The sequence below is a fragment of the Chlamydotis macqueenii genome, chromosome 8 (assembly GCF_036417535.1).
Source record: "Chlamydotis macqueenii isolate bChlMac1 chromosome 8, bChlMac1.mat, whole genome shotgun sequence".
Lineage (NCBI taxonomy): Eukaryota > Metazoa > Chordata > Aves > Otidiformes > Otididae > Chlamydotis > Chlamydotis macqueenii.
This window is the reverse complement of record NC_141563.1, coordinates 16,185,075-16,210,601: the sequence shown is the minus strand read 5'-3', so window position 1 is coordinate 16,210,601 and position 25,527 is coordinate 16,185,075. Positions and strand designations below refer to the sequence as shown.

At 36.9% G+C, this 25,527-nt stretch overlaps 1 protein-coding gene across 1 annotated transcript in view; it reads right to left on the bottom strand.

Annotated features, from left to right (window-relative positions):
* Window positions 1-21,086: 21,086 nt before the first annotated feature.
* The window catches only part of CDC73 (cell division cycle 73), a 105,259-nt gene continuing 100,818 nt past the window's right edge, over window positions 21,087-25,527 (bottom strand). Inside the window, exons 16-17 of the mRNA XM_086753273.1 lie at window positions 23,942-24,083; window positions 21,087-22,729 (exon numbers count right to left, since the gene is read on the bottom strand). Coding sequence (XP_086609399.1) covers window positions 22,693-22,729; window positions 23,942-24,083 — 179 coding nt within the window. The 3' untranslated portion in view covers window positions 21,087-22,692. The remainder of the gene's footprint in view (window positions 22,730-23,941; window positions 24,084-25,527) is intronic.

The following is a 25,527-nucleotide window of genomic DNA, read 5'->3' as shown; positions in this document are numbered from 1 at the left end:
GAGGTTTGGTTATTTCTCCTGTAATTCCTGTTAGTCATCTGTGAAATCTGACCATTCCCCACTCTAGCACACATCTTCCCTCCGCTCATTTCTGCTGTCACTCCTTCTCACACCTCTCTGTGCCTCTAGTGTTTCCTTCCTCTAAACATGGCTATCCTTCCAACTGCTTTGCTTAGCCCAGTTATCATCTTTCTGTTGTCTCTCCATCCCTGAAGATACTCAGAGAAAAATGAGATGATTCCTGAAATCTAAGCAGATCTGACTTTCCTTTGGATAGAGATCAGAATTTTTACATATATTTATCCTTCACCAGAGGATAAAGAAGTCTTTTCATTTGTATTGTTGGTTTCTCCTCCTCCAAGTCCAAGAAAAACAGCATCTTAATATAGTCTCCCTCGCTTCTCCTCCATCAGGTTTTTGCCTCTGCTAACAGGAAAACAGTCATCCATAAGACTTCTCTCCAGCAGATGTCAGCTCCTTCTTGTAATGAGAATTTTGCAACAAAAACAAGCAGAGAGAAGAGAATGATGAAGCAGAGCTCTTCAGCAACAGGAAGATGAAAAGTTTCCCTTCCCATTTACTAGTGGTGTAAGAGCTGAGCTTCCATTATTTTAACTCATGCACTTGGGATTCATTTCTTTGCTACCATTAATCACTTTATCTCTCACTGAAAGAGCAGAAAGGCATTCTGCTTTTTAGGATCATGACAAGATTGCCCCCGTAGAATAAATGACACAGGAAGGAGTGAATAAAACGTAATTTTTGAATCAAAATTCTCAGAGACTCCTTAATGTTGCTATAAATAACTATGTGTTGATGTTTTGGAATATTTGCACATGGCTAACGCAGTCATACAGGGCTGAGCCAATTCCACAAGGAGCTGGAATTAAATCAAATTAAAACCCTCTTGCCTATATCACCTATGGCTCTAATGTCCTCACACATCAGTTCAGTCAGTCCTGCTTCTCAGCCTTCCAATTTCCTGCAACACCAAAACACAATTGTGATCTGTTTGCACCGCAGAAACACCTGCCAGAGAAAAGCTGCATTAGCAATTGCTCTTAGAGTATGCAGAGATATACAACAGAGCTCTGGCAGGAGCACTGGAGTTTTGCCATAAAATTAACATTTTTGCATGTGTCCTTCAGCACTGTGCTGCTGTGCTAGTCCTTGTTCTGAGCAGGAAGCATTACCATTTGTAATGGTATGCTGTGGTCCAGTGTGGCCTAGAATCAAGAAGAGACCACCCTGGTCACCAATAACTCCTGGCACCCACGCAGTATGTCTCTAGATAAACAAGGCCCACACAGCAAATTCCTTCAACTTCTTTGAACAGATACAGCTCTGCAACTAGAGAAACAATAACTCAACACCAACAGAAAATGTAGAGATTAAATCAGTGGAGCAAGGAAGCAACTTTGAATTCCTAAAGAACGAACTGGGGAAAATGGGCAAATAAATCACACCCTGCTGTCATTGTTATATTTAAGTTGATAGGAGTTGAAGGGGATTAAATGTCGTAGGCCAATACTTTGCAGAAAAACATAATTTTGATAGCATTCAATTTTGGGCACGTTAAGATCCCCAAAAACTGCTTTCCCAAGGACAGGGAACATCTGACTTTTGATAATCAGGGCTCCTACTTTCAAGTTAGGCATCTAAAATCCCTTTTTCAAAATCACAGCATTCATTATCAAGGCACAGAATATTAGTCATCGGTTCACTATGTCCTTTCAAGTTCTAAAGAATATTAATTTATTCAAATGATTTCTTCAAAGTCAAAACTGACACTTAAGCACTTAGAATTTACAAATACTCTTAAGCAATTGTTCTCTAATTATTTTAAGTGTAATCATAAAACTAACATTCAAGGGCCAGCCAAGAGTGAGGACTCGCTATTGTAAACACTGTAAAAGATCAGTACATTACAGCCAAGAGCATGCAGCCTGAGCAGGCAAAACAGGCAAAAGATGGAGAAAGGAATATAAACAGAAAGCAGAGCGATCAAGGATTTATCCTTATTTATTTGGAAGAAAGAATAGGTTAGTAAGCTACGGATAAGCTAAACAAAGAGAAGTGAAGAAAAAGGACATTGATACTAAAGGCAATGAGAGAGAAAGTAAGAAGGACAAAACCAATATGAAAAGTAATCACACTGGAAAGACTGGATAACGGGATCAGTTCTCAGAGAACAGAGGACACCCAGGCAGAGCCCAGGAAAGATACTGAAAGTCCAAAGGCTCCTGCTTTGCCTGCTTCCAAATAATCCAATCCACTCACCTGACACAAGAATATACATAAATGAGCAATTATCTAACCTCACGGGGAACACCGTTACCTGAGCTCAGGGTGTTTGATTTTTCAATCTTGTAACACTCTACACTCCAAAATTAAATTTATTTCAACCCAACTCCTCCATAGTGCTCAGTTTAAACCTAGTTTTATAAGGGTGTCTTACTTCAATATTCTTTCAATATCTTAAATGCTAGCAGGTTCTTGTAATTATTAATTTAGTAATGTAGTATTTCTTTTAAATTACATTGTTTAGTTACACATTTTTTTCTTTTTAACTTTTTGTAAAGTGTGCCTACGTCACTAATTATTTATTTTAAGATTAACTTCAAGATTGGCTTTTCTATTCCTCTTCAAATTTTCCTACTGCTATAGATTTGTTACAAGCAAGTTTTTGTATGTTGGCTAACATCCTGTACACCTTGCTCTATTTTCATTGCTCTGTACATCTTCACAACAACTGAATTTACTACATACGTTGTGTTTTACATATGTTGATTAATTTCTTCTCTCTTTATTACTCCTAAAACCCATTTTACCTAGCTCCAAGGCTGCACCCCTTTGCTGACCAGCATCTGACCATGGGCTAGTTGTTTTTTAGCCATGGGACTTCTTGTCTCACCATGTACCCGAATTTTCAAGGCTTCTGCCCATGCCTGTGCTCCTCTGATCTGGTCTAGGGTCATACATAGCTCACTCCCCACAAAATAACTAGTTGCAATTACTTTCCATTAGTTTAAAAAATATTCGTAATGTTAAGTGCTACACACAACTGTACAAAGCTAAGCAAAATCTAAAATGAAGTAGGTAAGAGTCCCCTGATCACTAGACAATAGTCTAGCAGCAATGAGATAACTGCTGTTACAGTTAAGCTAAAAAAACCCAAATCTCCAGGCTGGCAAAGACAAGCCCAGACAAACTCTGAAGTTGTCCGCACTGTTAGTTTAACACAATACTGTCAGCCGTTACAAGCAACAGCAGCTCCACATTTACTGGGCTACAAGAGTGCACCATAGGTCATACAGACACATCCGTCATAATAAAAAAATTTACACAGCTTTATTTTCCTGGGCAGCTGTGCAGATCTATAACTAAACATTGTTACATGATATGGTTTCATTCAATGATAACAGTACTTTGCTTTATTCAGTAAACTTGCTGTCTTCCATTTCCTGTTTCTTCACAGTTTAATATTAGGAGTTTAGGTAAGATTTTGGCTCTTATTTCTGCTCCATGTACCAGGCTTACTCTAAAGAGCATCTCTATATCTGGTCTGGTTGCATCTTTTTTTTTTTCTGTTAACACCAACCTTCCCTTTCTTCTTATAAATCCATTAGAATACAATCACATTTCCATAAACCCAGCCTAATAATACCTGAAGCACTCTCTCATAATTCAAGGACAAAAATGTTTTATACTTTCACAAATGAAAGATTAAACTCCAAATCTACATTTGATACAGAAATCCTGAGTAAATGCGTAAATATTCAAGCATATGCTTTTTAAGCAAAGTGTTTATCACCTCCAACTAGTTCAAATAGGAGTGAGACTAACAAAGAATAAAATTATCTGAAAAATGGAAGTGAGTAAGCTTGTTTTGATTTTTCTCCCTGTGTAGTTTATGATCCCGTAAATTATTCTTGGGTTGTATCTGAAAGACTATCTTCACAGTTATAGTGGTTACAAATATTCATGAATGTGCTCAGGGAATTATTAAAACACAAAGAGGCCCACATCAAAATCGTTAGAATCAACTTTCTAGGAATCTATAGCAAGATGAACAGGCACAGGAGAAAAGTAGGCAGGGATCCCATTAATTTGTTTTTCTTTAGGACTCAGGCTGTAACCTTGACCACTGAGTAGCATGTGTTACACTACTGCATTTCCTGCTGAAATCCTTTTGAAGATTTTGTTTCTCATGCTCCTTCCAGTGGCCTCAAAGCTGTTTTGTCATTTCCTTGTTTAATGTTTTAACTTTTTTTTTCTTTAATAGAGTAGTAAAATAATTGCAGTTTTTTCCCTAAAAAAAAGGTCTTATGGGAAATATTTTATAGTATTTTCCTTCTAAATCATGGCGTGAAGAGTCTGTATTGGAGGTAAGGGAAGTTTGGAAGAAATATCATGATTGCTGTTAACTTAACTAGGAAGCTGAGCTGAAGTTTATACAATTTTATGCTTTGGGAATTGATAAAGAGCAATCTTGCTTTAAGAGATGAAGGCAGAGATAGAGATCATCAGGTCACATCATAAGAATTTTCCAGTTTTGTTGGAGTGGGTGTGGGAATACCACAGGTCAAAGGTCAAAGTTGAGCATGGGGGGGGGGGGGGGGAAAAAAAAAAAAAAAAAAAATTATTTTTCTTTCTCCTGCATCACATTTCTTTCAAATCAAAGGCCTTTCCAAGCCTCCAAAAAGCTGGTTTCTCAGTTACCCAAATTCCCTGTCTAGTTTCTGTTGGAAGCTCAGCCAAAACCAAAGCATTCCTAGGGAACATTACAATTTCAAGGATGCAGTATTTTCCAACAGAAAGACATTATTTCCAAAAATTTTGAACACTTTAAATATCAATACGAGTGCTGGCTCAAGATACAGTTTTAGATTAACATTTCAGTCAACACGTCTGAATTTTGTTACATTAATTCATTTTCCTACTATTCTCATAGCTTCCAGGATTTAAACTTAAAAATGAGTTTCTGCTTATATCGAAAAGTGTTTTAGAATTCCATTAAAAAACCTCAAAGGAGATGGCAAATAAAGAAACTTCCCTGCTAAACTTATTGCATATTTAAAATCTTGTGGGTTGTAACTTTTTTAGTGCTTCGTGCTGGAAAATGGAAATGGCAACTCATTAGAAGGTCCAGCAGAGACACCTGGCATACACACTGTAATAGTAAAGGTTTTATACACAACCCCTACAAACAAATAGAAAAATGCCTCCAACTCCAGTAAGCTTCCTGCCTGTGCCTGATTTTATTAAGGTGACGGTTTTGCCTTTTTCCTCTCAGTTTTTTTTAATGTACTGCTTCTTTCTTTAGGTTTCCTTAGATTTTAGAGAACATTTGTCTGTTCACTCCTCTCTGAATATAGGGAATTTTATTATGCCTTAAAAGAGGATAAATAAAGCTATTTAAAAAACATGTATTTTTCTCTTCAAGGTTAAATTTATTTTTGAACTATGTATGTCCTTCATTTCTCCTATTGTTTGCATATGCTAATATCTATGCAGATCAAAAGTTTGACACATCCTAGTGCTTCATGTTCACAATCACAAGACAAAACATTTATATACAACTGACAAGTGTGTGGTCAGTTTTTACTCCGTATGAAAACAGTATGGAAAAAGCCACAGCTCCAATATAGGTGGCAAGAGGGAAACGAAGGGAAGGCAAAATTTTGGTTTATGAGTGCTGAATAGAAACTGTACGAGAAAACAGTCTCTTTTGTGGGTGTCCCCCCCCCCCCCCCCGCCCCCTCCTTGGAGACTACCTGAGAACTTCAGCTTATGAAAATAAGCTGTTAAAACAAACTATTTTCCTCTGTTCTGAAACAGTCCTGATTCTTTGTTAAGCAAGAAATAATTGCTTAACTTCCATAGAAAACAGTGCTGTAAAATACAGCTGTAACAAAGAACATCACATTACACTGAATATAAAGTCACCTCAATTTACAAACATAAAGCAACAAAAAACACCTTTGCTTGACAGAGCCGTACTTAACCCCATGGTCCTTAATGGTGCCAGCTGAACGTGTCCCACTGCAGAGGGTGCTAAGCAAGGCTGAGGAGAGAGATAAATTTAGACAGACAGTGCTGAACCCTACGCTCTCTTTCGTGACTTTTGCCAGTTATGGCTGTGCCTGTCACTGCAAAGAGCTTAAAAGCATATTCTCTAAATATAGGATGGGTTGGATTTTTCAGATCTTAATTTCAGCTTATATGTGGACCAGTAGAGTGTGTTGAGCTGGCTCCGTCCCATCACTGCATTGCATCAGACAATTGGGCAGGCAGTGCACAACTGTACCCTGTTGTTTGGTTATGACAATCGCTATGAAGCTGGCAACCTAGTCTGCAAATTTGTATTGCTTTTTCAGACTCATGATGCTATTTCCAGAAGACCTGCATCTGCAAATCAACAGTTATATCACATATAACATCTCCTGTCCTTTTTTGGAAAAATCAAGTTACGATCTATTTAGACCTAATCAATACATTACATGAAGTTAATCAGTTTTTCTTGTTGGAGATCTTTAAATCTTAAGAATTATCTCATATTGGATTGGTCAATAAATATGAAAAGTAGCATTGCTTACATTAAATTATTGCTAATGACTAAGTTCCAAGCCCCTTGTGAAATTATTTCTGTATTTTCCCCTGCTTCTCCCTCCCTCGATTTCTCCTCTGTCTTTAAGGATTGTTTAGGAATCCTTAATAATCCCTTAAGGAAAGGGAATAATCCTTTCCTTAATTCCTGATGTTTTGCTTGTGGTCTACCATTTTATACCAAAAATTAATGCCTTCACATGTCACCTGTTAGGAATACTCCCACTTATTTTTTCAGACATTGAAAAACATAGATACAAGAACTGTTCAAAGTGTGATTTTTATTTGCCATCATAGTTATGTGAAGTAGAACCTAATGAGTTTGAAAATCATTTGTTCTAACTCTTTTGGGAGTGCAGGGAGAAATAACCAAATTAAAAACGCCCTGTGAAACTATTCTTTCTTCTAAATAGAATTTTTCTATGATCCTGCCTGTGAGTTGAGTCTTTCAGAAGACAACCAGCACCTCAACATGAATTATTTTATGTAAAAGACTGTATTAATGCAAAGCACACAATGTCTGTGAGGAAAGAGAGTGGTCAGATGAAGGTGAAGACTCAACACTTAAAGGCTGTTGAAGCTACAAATGAGGGAAACTATCCTCATAGTATAGAAATAGCTCACAAGTAAAGACAGAAGAACTTCTGGGTATCTGCTAGTTCTGCAAAGGCTTCTGAAGATTAAGTGCAACTGGGACAGAGACTGAACCTCGAAGTTGTGGGCTTGGTGGTTTTTCTTTCTGTTTTTATTTTTTTGTGGGGGGTTTTTTGTTTGTTTGTTTGTTTTTTTTTTTTTTAAATGTACTCAGACTGCAGGGACAGAAAAGCTTTGTCAGTCTTTAATTCCACAGAGGAATGCACACAACAAGCAGCTGTCATTTTAAAAGGTGTTTTGTGCTGTCTGTGTGCCCTTTCTTGAGCCTTCCTCTGAGAAGGCAGCACCAGAGGAAAAGCACTACAGTCCTGGATTGACAGCCCTAGGAATCAGGAGATCGAAGTTATCCCAAAAAGGTAAAAATCTATGCAGATATAGCAAGGCATAGCCCACTCTCCACTCCTTCAATTCGAGACCAGCCTGAGATTTCAGTTGAGCTGCTTCCAGCTATCAGGATAGCAAAATATTTATGAAGTCGATTTTGGGCACTCATGTTAGGATACCATACAGAGTCTGACACTTCTTGAGAAAACTGAGTCACATCAAATCACTAGTCTCTGGAAGAAGTTATATTTAAACCATATGCTGCTACCATAAAGTGCTGTTTTTATTTCAGGAAGAGATGAATCTGCAGCAGTCTGCATTGCACAAAGAATTACTAACATTGCCATATGCATATGCTAAAGATTTGATTCTGAAACTGCCTTTTACTTCTGAAGGAAAAACTGCTTTCGATCGGCTAAAGGAAGTACAATAGCACCTACTGCTGCTATATCAACTGATGATTCCTAGATCCTATTACTACAAAAACATGAACTACTTTCCAGCACAAAAGCTCATTTACCTCGTGAATCAGCTGCAACCCATCTTTGGCCTTAGCTGCCAATGAAGCTTTCAACTCTATTCAGATGCAAACCTCCCCTGCTCTGAGTAATAAGACAGAAACCATCCTGGGGAGGGGGGAGACCCAGCTAGAAAACATCTTCCTGATTACAGAACAACAACCAAAACAGCTCCTCCAGAAAAGTCAGTGGATGAGTATTTCATTCTTGCAATTAGATATTATTAAAGAACTCCTGTGTCACTCTTTAGCCTTGAAATGGCCCTTCCAGATGTTAAATATCTCTGTCGCATATTTCTATGTCTGTCCTGCCTCCTTTGACTTGCTCAGTGATCATGTACAACACAGAGGTTGCTCTGAATAACCAGAAGCAGGCTTCTGGGTCTAACAAAAGAACTGTTGGAGCTGAGAGGTTTTAGCAGCTGCATTCAAACACGTGGAAGAATTTGACTCGCACTCCTTTTCTAAAGTCTCTATTCTAACAGAATATTTTGGAAAGGAGGAAATTTTTACAGAGAAAAAAAAGAATATTGGACTCTTCTGCTCTATTCTTATTCATGGACATTTGCTTTCACACATGATGCTACTGCATCAGTAAAATAGAGCAGATTGTGTGGGCATGTCCTTTAATAATTTGGAACTAAAAATAATGGAGCAATTACAAGGTAACATATACACCTGTAAAGAAGCCTGATGCTCAAAACTAATGGCTAATAACATTCAACATCAGTAAGAGGTTAAATGTTAGTCAATTTCTGATTGCCTTTGAAGTATAGCACACATCAGGACCATATCACATTACGAAGTCTTCACTCTGGTCAGAGATAATTGGCAGTTTTCTAAGCATGAGTATGACCTCTAATCTGTGCTACAATTTTATTACTGTAGCTTGCTGGTTTATCTGCATTATGATAACTACAGAACTCCAACTCACTAAAACTTTCTTGACTGCTACTTTTAAACAATTAGAAATTATTGCAACAAAATACTTCTGCAAAGCTCAGAGAAAAAAAATTAATATTACATACAAAGACATCAGACTGTTAATTAATGCAAATATATTGATGACATCTGAAAATATTGTTTGGAAAGACAGGACACCTGCCTTTCACCTCTAACACTTCTACTTTAAGAACTAAGGAAATCATATGAAGGTACCAGCTCTAACCCAAAAGCTAACACCCGGAATCAAACACAGTGCCCTGAGATAAACCACGCTGTAGCTGATTATGTGCTCTGGAAAGCCAGATAACAGCCTCGTCATTTGCAACGGGTACATACCTTACGCACCTTCCCACACAGGAATTCACTCCTTCATTTTAATCCATTGCATTTCCCTATGAAGAGAACAGATTGCCTTAATCAAACGAGCGAATGCTGGAACGGGTTCAACACCTTTCAGGGGCAAGACATTTTCAGCAATTGTTATTTTTAACATGTACCTGTTCTAATAAATTTCCTTCTAGCATTGTCCAAATAAACCGGTCTGATTATGTAAATGTTTCCTATGTTCTGCTTTTTCTTTTTTTTTTTTTTTGAGCTACTTTCGTAGCAAATGACATTCTTGTGACAGTTACAGCAGATTGTATGTTCTGGTACAGTAAAGGAAATCTCTCCAACTTTTTTCTGTACAGTAAAGAAAACCACTCTAAAAATCACTTCATTTTAAGGCTAGAAGTGACTATGATGATTGCCCAGCTTCCCACAGAACAAATCAGAGAATTTCATCCTGTAGTTCCTATGTCTAACTCATCTCTAAAACTTATTATATTCCATGTGCTTTTTGAAGATTTTCAGTCTCTAATAAGTAACCATCTGGAGTTTTTCCTTTGACTTTGAGTAATAGTTTACATATCCATTTATACTGGATATGGATCACTGCAAGCAAGAATCCTACACCCTCATACTTATCAGACAGAGCATCTTGGTACATTTCATACAAACAAGAGCTGAAGGGCCGCTCTACCAAGCACTGAACCAGTCCTTGGTGTCTCAATAAGAGCAGAAAGCCTGATGAAAGCCTTGATATTATCCTGAATAGTTCCTTTTACGTTAGGAACGGAGATGCTTTTCAGGGGGTTCATGACCGTGCCCGAGATCAGACGGATGTGCCACAAAGACAAGAGGAGGTTCCATTCGGCAGCCTTGTTGCAGTCCAGCAAAATCTGCTGTGCACTTGAAACAGTCTCCTGACCTGGCCATAGTTTTAGATTTATCAGCTAGCAATGCAGACAGTTGTCTGAAAGACCTGTTTCTGTAAGGGAAGGCCTTCCTGACCTCCCCTGTATGAAGAACTGAGTATCAAAGACATACTCCATGGAAAAGAAGGGAAATTAATTTCTTGAATAATCAGGAAAAGCTGAGGGACACCAAAGCAAAACCCCCTTCCACATTTTCTGTGAAGATATTTAATCAGAAGGGATTATATTGCCTCCAATACCTTGTTTCACTTGCATACAAGGGAGAAATTATACACTAAATTAATCCAAAACATTAATTACTCAGTTCCAGTAATGAGAAATGCTGAAAACCTTGTTCACTTCGTGAGGTATGTGCATCTCAAAAGATCTTTTTACTGTTCTTGAAAAGCACCTTTATTGACAAGGAGCAATAACACTGAGAAAAAGATTGATTCTGTGAGACAAACCACAGTTAAGACCAAATCAGTGAAACTTCAAGACCTCTGTGAGATTTGGGAGGAAAAAATAAGATCTCAGAATGTCCAGAGATGCATAAAACTATCTGGTTAACAGATTTGCCTTGTGTCTCACCCTAACCATCAAAGCCACCTTCTATCTTGCATCAGTCAGAATCTTCAGCTGGAGGGGAAAAAGGCACATACCCTAAATTAAACTATGAGGATAACAAGCAGCGACTACTGACTACCAGGCTTCACATTTTAAAAAGTATGTTTACCTTATTACTCTATCAGAGACAAACAGAAGTCTCTTAGAATAACCTGAAGCCTGAAAAAATGTCCTCAGGATAGTAGAATCTCCCACTTAGGAAGAAAAAGCATGGACTGACACAATCCATTCACCATTTACCAAGGAGGTAAACTAACAGGCAGATGGGTCTAATTCTTTGTGCATGAGTCTCAGAGCTCAGCTACTTTCTGACAGAAGGAAAAAAGTTTGAAGCCAATTTGTTTGTATTTCACCTGAAAATCCCCAAAGTCTGAAATGCCCTGCACACTGCTGATCAATGCAATGAGGATTCAACTTCCCATCCCAGGACAGATGCAGCCATGGAAACAGATTTTGGTCTCTGCAGCTTGTAGATTGTTTTTTTAAGTAAAAAAAAAAAAAAAAAAAAAGTTATTTCACATTAACTTGATATATACAGGGATTTGTGGGAGGGGGGATTGGAAGACAAAATCTTTTACTTTTTTGTTTCATCTAAATGTTCACCTCTCTAATCTTTCTTTTCACCTCACTTCTCTAGATTCAGCCCTGATTCATGACTAGCTTCATTCTCCCACCATGTGCCATTTTTTAGCCTGAGTATACTATTCATTAAAAAGCATTCAGCATTAATCTGGACTTCAAGTTAAAAACTTGAATTTACTTCACTTCTGTGCCCAGTCTACTAGTCATGCGAAAAGAGTGATTTTTCCCTGTGAATATAAATACATTAAGGTTTGTGAAGGACACTTACATCTCCCACAACTACTGCCAGTAGCACATTAATTTGCAGTAATATCTGCTTCAGGTCTATCCTTTCTACGAGAAATTATCATTTTAGTCTACTAGCAAGTTGCTTATGAAATGTTTCAGATGTAAGGGTTATGAAAATAAATGAGGGCTAATTATATTGGAAGTCGCCCATCTAAATCATCTTGGCAACGCTGAGCATACAAGAAATTTCTATAAAAATCTTGTTAAAAAAAAATGGAGTTTTGTGGTATGGTTTTGATTTCCACATATAAAAATGTACCACATTGGTTTAAGGGAAGGTTTACAGAAACATTAATTTAGACAAGACTAGAAACACAGTGATTATTTTTAAAATGTTTGGATATCAAGTAAAAAAAAACCTGTGGTAGTCTTGATAATGAAGGGAAAAAATAATAGCTAACACTTCAAGAAAGGCAGCAATACGTTTTTCCACAAAAAGCCAAAATCACTATTATGGGTACAGGCTTGTATTTGAAGTACACTACAAGAAGTTCCTCAATTGGGATCTGAAAAAAATACAAAGCAACTCTAGTGAAGGGCTTTTCTGCTTAAGCCAAGATTGGTGTGAATTAAGCAACACTACACATTGGCAGGGGAAAAAAGCTGCAAATAAACTTGATTGTTAATATTTACATAGGAAAATCATCCTGGCCATTATTAGAAGATTAGTCAAAACAACATTTAAATAGCACCATCTTCTGCTAATTATGAACTGACTGATTAAACTGAGGAGACACCCGAAATGGAGTAACAGGCATGAAGGCCAAAACCTAACCTCTTTCCCTCTGTGTCCCAGCGCCTCCTGCTCCCTGGCCAGGCACCTCACCAACATGGCGACAGGAGAGAGAGATGAAAAGAAATCACTTTATTTGTGTTGAACCTGCTGGGGGGAGGGCGGCAGGGCCAGCGGTCTCTGCGGGAGGCCGGGCTGCAGCTCCCGAGCAGGGCCCCAGGCAGGGCTGCCTGAGGGATAGGCAGGAGCTGGCGGCCTGCAGGCCCCGGTGCGGGCAGCAGAGCCCCCGTCGGTCAACCTGCTGCTGCTACCAACCTGCGCAGGAGTCAGTCTCGCTTTGGAGCACTGGGTATTGTTAATTTTCCCCAGAAAGCACCAGTAAGTCTGTTGTCGTGGAAGTCCTCAAGTCAGTAGAGAACATCAGCATGTCACTAACTTTAGGCATCTCTATTTAAAGACATATTTACCATGAACTGGGTCCCAACACTGAACCACACATTGTACATCTCTACCAGGTGTGAGAACGACCAGTGGCCCTGAAACACCCTGAGATAACACAGGGAGCACTCAGGGGATTTGTGGGCTCAGGGAAAAGTCTGTGTCTTTGGAGATCCACAGGTCCAACCTCCTCTTAAAAGCAAGGCCACAGACTGGGTTATCCGGGGCCCAGTCAAGCCAAGTCTCAAGTACTTGTAGAAAGGAAATATGCTTCCAAGATTTCATGGTCAATCCATTCCTATGCGAAATTACTCCAGTGAAGATTTTTCTTTTTTTTTTTTTTTTTTTTTTTTTTCATCCAGACAGAACTTTCCCTGAAGCAACCTGTCCGGTCACCAGGCATCCTTCTGAAGAAAGTATCACTGTCTGTTGTACAGCTACCTCTTAGGTACTGGGAAACAGATTAGATCTTCCCTGAATCTTAAAAAGAAACAAACACACTTCCCAAAAAAAACCAACCAAACAAAAACCCAAACAAACAAACAAACCACCAAAACCCATGTTCATTTCTCTTCTGCCGATGAAATAAACAACACTGAAGTCCAGTGGAAAGTCTAGTCAAGAAACATACTACATAAACAAAAGGGAGAACAACGTCACAGTAAATTGCATTCTTCTTAAGAAAAACAATAATGCTAACAAAATATACTTGTACCCTTGAAAATTAAAACTGCAAAAAATGTAGATGCAAATGTCTATGGATCTCTTCCTGTTGTTGCATACTATGTAGACTTTCCACATCTAACTTAGATAAATTTACTTTAATACTGGAAATACTTGATCTAGAATCATTAATTTTCTTTCTTCACACTCTTTTGCAAGCATAATAGTTAAAAAGACAACTGTGGAAAATTATAGGAAAATCACATTAGCTCTGCATGACACAAATAATGATACTAGGCTTTGCATTTTATCCCGCAACTTTGGTAAATCAGGTTTATCATTCTGTTTAAAGATACACATATTACTTCAAATAACTGGAGTTAAAAAGGCTCTAACAGGAAGGTAAAAATTAATAGCACAGAGTTTCTTTGGAAAGTGCACAAGGTGTGCCATTTAGAAACTTAAGTCAACAGCAATCATTCATACTCTCCATCAGACAGCAGGCAGAATTTTTGCCTTCCAGGCATGTGACAGGATATTTGGACTTGATGCCTTCACAGAAAGGCAAAGAAATTTTCAAACACTGGTGTCATTGGGTAAAAGCAATGAATTTCTGGAAAACTTAAAGATTCAAAGTAATTTATCTCAAAATCAATACTTTACAATATCATTTATATCAATCATGTTATGGCATTGCTGATGCAAAATGAATCTGGCCCTCTGCAGGCAGCCATTTTCTCAGACGTAAGTTTGGACTTAGAGCTTTTTCGTAACTTTAAAATACTTCATAATTTTTTTTTTTTTTACATTGTGATCAATTTCCAATAGTAGAAAAACTGCTGTCTTTAGCAGTTATTAGCTACATACTCAGCTAATGTAAAAGCTATGTCAATTTACCTCATGACCTAAATTAGGGTTTTGCAGGGTCAGCTCGCTTACCCAGGGAGAAAGATGCAATAGTTAGCTGAGTCAGACAACTACTTCATTAAGATTGTTTCAGTTGCACATTCTAATCAAGGAAATGGCATGATGAAAAGGTTGTATCCTTTTTTTAGCATGTAAATCTTAACCTGAAAGTTGAGACAATAGCTAAGATAAATCATGATTGCCCGTAGCCACTGTAGAAATATGACTCCTATGATAGTCCCGAACCTCCTCACCTTATCATCATTTTATGACACAGCAGAACCCCTGGTTTTTCTGCCTTGTTGCTAAAAGCTTCAAGGTTATTGCTGGTTTTTAAGGAGTCTTGTAGTCTGCAGACAATACCCTACAATGCACTGTTAAGTGTGGTACGGAACATAAGAGCTGCATTAAAGAAAACCAGACATTTATCTCTGTATTTCAGATGTAAAATATCTGATGTTTTACTACTCTTAAAAAAATTGGCATGAGATAAGATACGCTCAATGACTGTTTATAAGGCTAACAATATGGTACTGGTTAGCTGCATTATTTTTACAGAAATAAAAACTGGGCAGGTACTACAATGCGGTAGAAAGACTGGAGACTTAGAAAACAACTGGAAGTAAATGCTGTGAAAGAACCAATGGACAGGATGTAAGAAAACTTTGCTACAGCTTGAGATAGTGTGGGAATGATGACTTATCATGGATTTGTATTGTTGTGCCCCAGAAATCCTCTTGTTAAGCACTGACCACAATCCACTCATTTTTCCATTTTACTATCATGCATCTCAGATACACTACCACCTGCAATGGACGTTATTTCCTGCTGCAAGATCCTGTATACCTAAGGAGCTAAAAATCAGAAAATACTTACACCCCCCCCCCGCCACCCCGATGTGACTGGTAACACATCTGAAGGCATTAATCCAAAAAATAACAATATAAATCACGATTCCAGAATATGAGAAACACATTAGAACTATGTTGCATAATACGATGCACAAAGAATTGTTAGCATAGCAATGGCAAGTTTATTACCGTTTGACTTGCAGACTGTGCGAAAAATGAGAATGTTTTGAAGATACCTGCGTGATGTTTCAGGACCATCTCCTACTAAATGGACAAATCCCTGGCACATACAATGCACTTGCCAGATTTTTGGCTTTTTTTTTTTTCAATGCTGGAGTTCTCAAAGGCTGTTTCTTTCTTTTGGGAATGGCTAGGCAACACAGCTGCCTTCAGTCTGGATCAGCGTAAAAACAAGCCTCCCGAGAGGCAAATTAATAAATGCAGAGTTCTCCTTACCCATAATTTCTTATGCAGCCTAGTTACCATATTGATTATTGTCTGATGTTGTATGGCCAAATGTCCAACCTGTTCTGAAAAAAATTGCAACACATGGAGAGCACTGCACTTCAATTTAGATACATTACAAAAGTAATGATGTAAAAAATTGCAACATGCCTCATGAGGGATGCACATTTCTTCTCAGTGGAATAATAATATGAATGTAAAACCATGCATATAAATGCAAAATTAACTGTAATTCTGTACTTCCTTAATTTTGTACTTACAAGATCATCCAGCTGCCTTGACATGTGGAGGAAAGAAAAGTCTAGATGAACAGACCAACAGGTACTGACCAAAGCCAGAAAAATAAAGATTAAAAGTGAAAATTAATAAAATTCAAGAAAGACTGAGTGAATTTGTAGATCTTTTGATTTGATAAAGCTAAACCAAGATTATTGGGAAGGTAATTTAGGGTATTAATCCACTGAACACAGAAATAAATTAGTTCTATGTAGACTTCACAATGAATTGTTGAAAACGTATTTCAGTTTAGTAATCTCACTTTAGGAAGCTTATCTAGGTTTGGTTCTTTTTTTTTAGTTTTTTTTTTTCCTTGATCTTTATTCCTGTTATTCCCTTTTTAGCAACTTTTCTGCAACCAGACTAAGTGCTTCCATCATGCATAAAACAGAGGCTCTTTGATACAAGTTTTACTACAGAACAAAAAGATCTCCTTTCTCCAGTGGAACTTGCAACTTCAATTTCACACAAGACGCAGCAAGTGGACTTAAACAAAGTTACATTAATGAATAGCTGAAAATACCTACCATACGAAGTGGCTATATGTAACATTCTGAAGTAATTAAATTAATCTTCCACTCGTAATATCAGTGTTATTCGCAGGATCTTCAGCAGTGATATTTGCCATAAGAACACGGAGAGCACTGCTAAATAATTTCATTCCCATTATTTGGGTTGTGTCTTTTAAAAACCCACAGACATACTTTCAGTAGCATGTCACCATCAAGAAAATCACAACAGTTCTCAAGAATACCAAAATGAAGAATGCCTGGTAGACAAACAAAACAAGCTACACAATAGGGGATATGACTATGTAGAAGATCATCTCCTTCCTCACTGCAGTGATGGTGAGTAGGAACGCTTGAAGTGAGGAAGGGGTCCTCAAGGGGAATTGAGCTGAGATGTCTCACTATATACAGAGAGGCAGCTGGTGAGGTACCATTCAGTTACAGTATAATTTCCTGTGACGTTCTGAACTTTCCAAGGGCATGCTGCAAAATTTATCAATAACTCACAGCCCTGGAAAACAATCAAATACATGCTTTCTACTGTTGAGATTAGTATTAGTTGCTGTGGTCACCTCACAATTCTTACAAGGTGGGGTTTTTAATTTATTTATTTATTTTAAGTTTGCAACCAGTTCTTTGATGTGTAATAGGGAGGAGCTTGTGCTTCTTGTGCTTCCACTGCCCTGTTTGTACACCGATGAAGATTGGGCAGAGGAATAATTCATGAATGTATGCTGAGCTGAGGTCCTCAGAAAGCTTGCAGCTCCCAGGTCGGGAGACACTAGCAGAAAGAACAAGTCGGGAAGATGAGGGGCTGGACAGGTCTCCTGGACAGCATTTCAAGAGGGCAGGAACAAGAAAAATTAGAAACAGTTTCTTTAAGGTATTTTTGACATCTTATTTTACCATTAAAAATCCATTCAGTATTACGGAACTGCAGGGTTGGTCTTGATTGACAGGAACAAAAGAAACAGGCTTTCTTCTGTTTCTTTTTTCATGGATAAGTTGACTATTGCATTTGGAAAGACAAACCACCTTTGAAAGTCTTCAAGATATTTTTGCTAAGAATTTTCAAGAGTTGGACTTGAGCTGCTACTAAACTATTAACTTTGTAAAAATGTCAATAATAGGTCAAGTGGCAAGATGTATCCAAAAAGTCAAGATTTATCGAAACAGTCATTAAGCACAAGTTTATGACAGTTGTGTGAGAATTTAAAGGCTTAACTTCATGAAAAGTTTGTCTTCTCCATTCATTCCATAGTGACTGTCCCCATCAGATTCTTAGAATATTTAATCTTAACTTGAACCTTCAAAACCACTCTTAAAATTCAGGCCCACGGACACAGTTGGGCCAGAATTTATAATCTCCAAACTCATTTAACCAAGCATTCAAGCAACTGCAGCTAAAGATTTACCTTTGATAGTCTGCAATGATACATGAAAGAATCTTCGGAAGAAAGTAACCAGTTTCCCGAATTTGAAATAAAACAAACTAGAGCAAAAGAATATACAGATGCAAATAAAAACCATAAACCACGGTATTTTTCTTAGAGATTTTTATGTACCACCTCATATCTTTCAGTTTTACATGTGAACTAGTCTCTGCAATAAAGTTGCAAACATTTGAGATTGTTCTTTGCATTTGCATTCTTATTTAAAAATTTATAAAATTTTTGTTTAAAGAAAAATTAACACAGTAAATCAGTCTGGATGCACGGCTTGTCACTGTGGACTACCTACCAATGAATTTTGCTTGATGAAATCTTATTGTTCTCAAACTTGCCCTCTCTGATAGCATCACCACTGAGAAGAATGATATACAGACAAGTCAATGACAGATGAACAACGGACTCAATGTTACCTACCGGATCATAGTTCTGTTAAGAACCCATCTTTGTCTTTGTCAAGCGCATGAGCCTCACTTAAACAGCTTCACACAAAGTGATCTGTTTCCATCACTGCCTCAACTGTTGTATCGTGTTAACAGTCTTAGGGTAAAACCAAATCAAAGGAGGTAAACCACAGAATTGCTACTGAAGCATGTAATTGTTCAGAAAACGAAAGCAATACTTCCATCTCTCTTCAAAAAAAAAAAAAAAATTAAGGAACAAATAAGTAACTCTGAATATGACACTCAGAGATTCCAGTTTGTGGCACATTTTTCTGCAGATTAGCTGAACTGTAACCTACTTGGCCAACAGTTTCTTCAGGCAAGGATTTTAATTTTTCATGAACACATTGCTCTAATAAAGTACTTGGCACCAGTTATGGCTTTTGAATTAAAATGCATTCATGATATTAAATTTTAAAATCACTAAGCCATTAATTTTGACCAGCTTTTTTTTTTTCTTTTGGTATAGTGTTTGCAAGAATTAGCGACTAAGTGCATATTTCACCAGCAAAAGAATGAAAGCTGTGCTAATAAAACCTACTTTTGCAGGCCCCTGCAGAAAATGGTAATATTTTATACACTGACTGCATATCAAATGAAGGCCAAAACCAAATTTGCTGCTCTGATAAAGGCTTATCTGGAAAATACCACATAATAGTTCAAATTATGATCAAGGGCAACTTAACAATCTACTACCTACTTCTGTATTCAGAAATAAAAAGGTTTACAGCATTGCAGAACAGTTCTATAAATTGTCTAGCTCAAGCACTGACTTCAGTACCTGTTTGTGAAAGTATCTTGCTACAAAAATTTCCAGGTAATAACTAAACAGCCGAGCCTACTCAACTGAGGATGCTGATCTGCAATTCCTTCAGGTACACACATCCCTGCAGTTGCCCTACTTTACCTTACAAAAAATTCCACCTTTGTCTGCTTTGCTCAAGGTGGCATTCAGAAAGCTCAAATAATATCAATCACAGGTATTTTATTTTTTAATATAAAATCATTATTTCAGATATGTCTACTGGCCCCTATAACCTTGCTACTAAAACAAGTAATCACCTGCTGACAGTATGGGAGCCGAATAGCTGACTTCAAAACAGTTTTCATCTTGTTTCATCTTGTTCATCTTGTACTTATGAAACAGAGTTAGGACAACTTAAGAGGTTTAACAGAAACAGCCAGTTTGCATCTGATTCACATCCTAGTATCATTCTACTATTCAAACTACTGTCGGTTAAGTAGCTCAGTTTTAGTTATGTATTTTAATTGAGCACAATTTACACACTTCATACACCTCTAAGCAGTGCACCAAATTTGCTCAACAATAAGAATGCAGCTCACTAAAACAGATGTCTGATCCTCCAGCTTCCCTACTTCTTAGTATCCATTTTCTTTATTACTCTACATTAACTTGTAGATAAATTAAGCATAACACAAGTGTCTAAAATTCCAGCTGTGCTGCAAAATGCTGCTCTAAGGCTAAATTTTTAAGTCCAAGTAGTTTCATAATCTATATGCAGTTATTTATGAAGGCAGCAGGAATGCTATTCTGACAACCTAATTAAACTTCCAATAATGTCAGCAGGAATCTGATTGCAAAATGGCTCATTTTATAAACATCACTACTTTTATGACTGACAAAAATATGCACAATCAGGTGCCAACTCCTTCACAAATACATATTTTACAACTTGTGCTGTAAATTGCTTGCAAGTACAAAATTCTAAGATGTTAAAGGTCTATGCTCAATCCATAAAAAATGGCACAGTTCATAAAAGATTTCATGGATTTTGTTGTTCTGCCAGTGTCATAACCATGTAATTTCACTAGTTTCAGAGGAGTTCCTCCAAATACATACATACATCACAATATATACAATATAAATGTATATATTGTGATGAATGTATGTATACATGTATACAATATATACATTTACGTCAAGCCATCCCTTGTATACAATATTGGACCTGAGGTGTTTTAAACACGTGTTAAGAAGTGAAATACAGGACAGAGAAAAAAGATAATCAGGCCCTGCCTATTATAACATCACTATCAGTTTGTATTTCACAGTGCACATGAAGTACATATTTCTTCAGAATTTGCTCTTTACATTTGCTGTCCATTGTAGAAGCCTCTTCAAAACTGCATGGGCCATGAAGTACTGATTAAGTCCGAAAAAAATTACATTTGTTATTGGAAATATCTGAGAGTTTAAAAACCCCATACAAGATATCCCACTATTTAAAGCAGTAATGAACTCTAAATTGAATCACTTCCTCATGGTAGCGATTGCTGTGTTGATAGCCATTATCGCTTTTCTAATGATTGCACACGTTAAAACAAAGTACTGAATGTTTTAGCTCACTCATGTATTACATAGATATATTTATAATAACCTTAAGTATTAGGAAAAAGTAGTCATTTGGTACTGACCAACTGCCCATGCTAATAGAAGAACTTCTAGTAGTTCTGTATTGTCTGCTCTTCTCAGTTACTTCACAGAATCCATTAAAAAAATTCCAGTGTCAACTTCTTCTAATCTTGGAGTCACTGGGTTTTTTGTTTGATGGTTTGGTTTTTTTTTTACATTTGCATTAAGACCATTTGAAAATAGTAGTCTTGATATAGCGGGGATGGAAACATATACTTAAAAGTCAGACCTCACAGTTCTCAAATTTTAGACATCGTTTTAAAAACCTCTTAAGGAGATGTGCCTTCTGGTTTTATTAAAAATGAAGGTAACATCAAATAAAAAGCAAAACTAAAGAAGAACAGGTAGAACATTTTACTTTTGTCAAACCTTAAATGTAAAGTATATTAAAAAACCATGGTTTGGAATTTCAAGAAGAGGAATATAAACATGTATTTTTTTTATCCCAGAAAAAAAAAAAGTGGGTATTACAGTATTTGATTATTCTCTACATCCACTGGTATGCAACATCAACTTAATATTATTAAATAGATACACAGATACCATAAATTCATACTAATACCAGGGTCTTCTGGCCTCAGTTATACTCACATACAGCAAATCTGTTCTTTGGTAACTGGAGTAGGCTCATTTTCCATTCCAATGCAGGACTGTTGGGAGGCTATATTAGCCACTCATCTCAGAAAATTACAAGTCCTATAGACATAGTCTGGGCTACTTTTGTCACAAGAAAATAATATTAGAGGTGGTATTAGAGGTATAAATTCAAAGAAGTTAAAATCTTTTTTTCCTTGTGGTGGCTGTTTCAGGGGAAAAAAAAAAAAAGAAAACTCTCTCCTTCTCTATTCACTGTTTAATCTAGGTAACATGTAGACCATATGCAAAGGTATTTTGATAGCTGGGAACGTACACATGCACACTTTCAGTTTAAATAAAGAGACCTGTGTGGAGAATGGCAATTCAAAGTTAACATGACTTGAAGGTATTCCTATAATAAAGTTTAAAGATTTAATAAACTGGGACATTACAAATCCAAAAAAGTGTTTCTTGAGTTTCATCTTCCCTTTTTCAACAAAGACTGACAGAATATACATATATAGGTTGACATTTTGATTTATCCAAAACAATTTTCACTTTGCTCAGTTTGCAAGTCCTATTGACTAAAACATAGTATCATTCACAACAAAATATTTTCAGTAAGTGAAACAATAAGCAAAGAAAACCAAAACTAAGCTCAGAAGCTAAGTGGTTTAGAAAGCCTGGTAACATCTATATGTGCATAAGTGTGTCTATAATTTTTTTTTATACATTAAATATATAGACACACACACACATATATATATACACACACACGTGCGCACACGCACACACACACATTTGTAACCTGCAGTGAAGATCAATCTATTTTCTAATAAGGAACAGAACACATTATTTAAAAATGTGGCTAATTTAACAAAACAGAGAAGAAACTGCTGCTATCAAAATATACAATTTGGATTGCAGACTAGAAGGCTAACAACATTAAAAAAATAGTTTTAAGCAAAACCCCTTTGCTTCTGAATAATAACAGGTATCAACCTGCCAGAGCATGAAGCATTCAAACAAGATTTTATAAAAAGTTTAAACTGTGACCCTTCTTCATTTTTAAAGTTCTTGACATATCATATAGTGCGAGCTCTGGTCTCCAAACTGGAGCCCCTTTCATTTTTCTCAATCCACACTTCAGGAAATGGCAGCTGAAGGATTCAGAATCTCAAGTGAGACTTGTGCTTTACCATATACCTGAAACAAATTAACAGAAAACAACATTACTATTCTTTTGGTATTTATAGAAATTTTACTCTCAGGAATAATATGCACAGACTTTGTTAAAATAAAGTTCTTAGAGAATTACCAAGTTGCCAAAGGCATGCAATGGCTTATAATGCCATATAGCTCTGCATTATGCATGATATTTGTCCCACTAAAAGACAGTCAACTAAAACCTCTGCTTCGAAGAAAATTCATGTTTTCCAAGGCATCACATGACTTCTAACATTGGAAGAGTGTTGTTAAAAGATAACTCTAGTTCATTCTGACAATTCAGATATATAGTTCAGCTGAGACTTTTAAATAAGCAGCCATATAGAGTCTGAATTACTTTGACAATTCTCATAGGGTTTCTCTTTTTGAAGTTCACTCAATCATTCAAGCAGTTTGCTGTGCAATCAACAAGTAAAGATTAAACACTCATGAAATGCATGGGCTTCTCCCTTCCCTCAATATTTCTTCAAGTGCTTCATGATAAGAAAGTTTCTTCTCTACAACATGAAAAAGGTATTCTGAGGGTTCTGAACCACAGAGAAGCAGAGCCAGAAGCAACACTGCTCTTCACAGAGCTGCTGGTGCTCCTCCATCCCTTGCTTCTGACAAAAGGCAGGGCTAAGTACTTGGAAGGCCCATAAGATGCAGTCCAAAAACTTATGTACCACATCTTATTTTACTTCCTTCCTCTTCTACGCAGAGGTGTGGACTCAAGGGCATCAGGATAAGATAATGCTTTGTAGCTCTTTATCTTTAAGGTAATTCCTCACTTTTTCTAGACTGTCATCTAGTGAGGTGGAGAGAGAAAGGAGGAGAACTTGTAAGCTCAGAACTGCAGTCCAAAGGGAGGGCTGGGGGAGCAAAGGAAAACTCTGCATCATGTAGTTTGTTCTCCATTCCTTTCCTTCTGCCTGAAGGGAGGTGGGAACTCATGGTACTAATCAATGACTAATGGTAACTACCCTTCCTTTAAATCCACGCATACTACACTTTGGAGATTATCATTTACAGACTGTAATAAAATATAATGGTATATATTTAACTGTATCATCAGGGAAAATCTAAACAAGCAGTATTTTCAAGCTACAACATTGTTCAGATGTCCAAGGTGTATACAATTCCCTTGTTGCCATAACTTTTAATTCCCACCATAAAAGCATGAGCATAAACGATCTTCAACAGGAAACATACCTGTCCAAAGTTTCCCAGAAGCGCAGAAACACTGGCCTGTCCAAGTGTCTCTTGTGGTAGCTTAATTCTAACACTGTTACATCCCATTTCTGTACATTTGGATCCAGACGTACTTCATCATATTTGAGATGAAATGCTTTAACTACAGGAAACAGGGAAACACTTAGTGTATACATATGACGACTTTACAGTATTTAATTATTAGTCAAAAAGAATTCACACCTCACCCTTCTTCTTTCAGAATAGAGCATGAGAACAAAATTAATAAGCCCATCTCAAGAAAGCAAACTAGTTAATAAAGGGCGCTGAGCTAAATATATTGGTCAGTGGCCACTATCAGGCTCCCATGCTGTTAAAGGTCGCAGTGAAAGGGCAGCCTATTTTTATATGCATAGATTCCAGGAGAATAGCAGAAACTCATTGCTAATTCAAGCACATTTTGTTTGGGAAACAAAGATGTTCTTTATGAAAATCTTTGAATTGTCCAAGAATTTAAAAAAAACAACCAAACAAACAAAAAAACCCCACAAACGCAGATTTCTGAGACCACTGAGAAGGAAGCCTGGCTATTTTCTGAAAGTCTGTGTAGAAGATTGATAGCAGAATGCCAGAGTAACCCCCAAATGCCACGTGAAGCATTCAGAGAAATTTAGTAACTGTCAGTTTCCCCTGATCTACTACTCAGTTAAAAATGGTGAAATATTAACAGTTATTTTGCTCTTGGGAACTATTGCCACATGTGAATTATGTTAAGTCTAAGCATTAACAAAGTGAGTATTAAAATCTTCTTGCGATTCTTCCCGATTTCCATAGACAATTTTGACGTATTTTGACGTAACCCAATGCAAAGTATTTAAGTCTTGTACAATTCCCATCTGGTAACCAATTTGATGCATTTTCTCTTTTGGACGTTATTGGAGAAGTGAAGCAGAAGCATTTGACCACACCTGAGGAAACTACTTATTTTATGTCACCGTCATATCTTTTCTGGTACCACACTTTTCATTTTTCCTTCCACAAAAACCACCTACAATTTTACCTAAATGGCTAAAATAAATAAATAGATATATAAAGTCAGCCCCCTTTTCCAGATACAGGTCAATCTATAAAATCTAGCAGCTTTTTAGAAGATTGGCATCTGAAATTAGTTTCTTTTTCAATTAACAAACTAAAGAAGTGATCATCTGGCTTACCATTGTCAGATAAATTTCCAAGCTTTGTGAATGAAAACTAAGAATATACATTATTTTTGCGATACAATGTTGCATGTTTTAAAGTAACTCCAGAGAAAGCAAATAAAGATATACCAGGGCTCTGCATTTACAGAAAACTTAATCAACACCTGACAGAGCCTCTGCATTAAGGTTAAATGATATTAAGCAGAAAACAATCCACTTCTGAAACAGCAACAAACCAGTATTAAAGTGCACTAATGTGCTCTAGCAGCAAGATCTTTAAAATGGTATTCAAAATGAACTATTTGTTTACTAAAATGACATAAATCAAAATTTCATCTCCCAACATTCACTTGTAGATGCAAAAATAAGCTTGTTGGCTACGTGAACATTAAACACTCAGACCACACA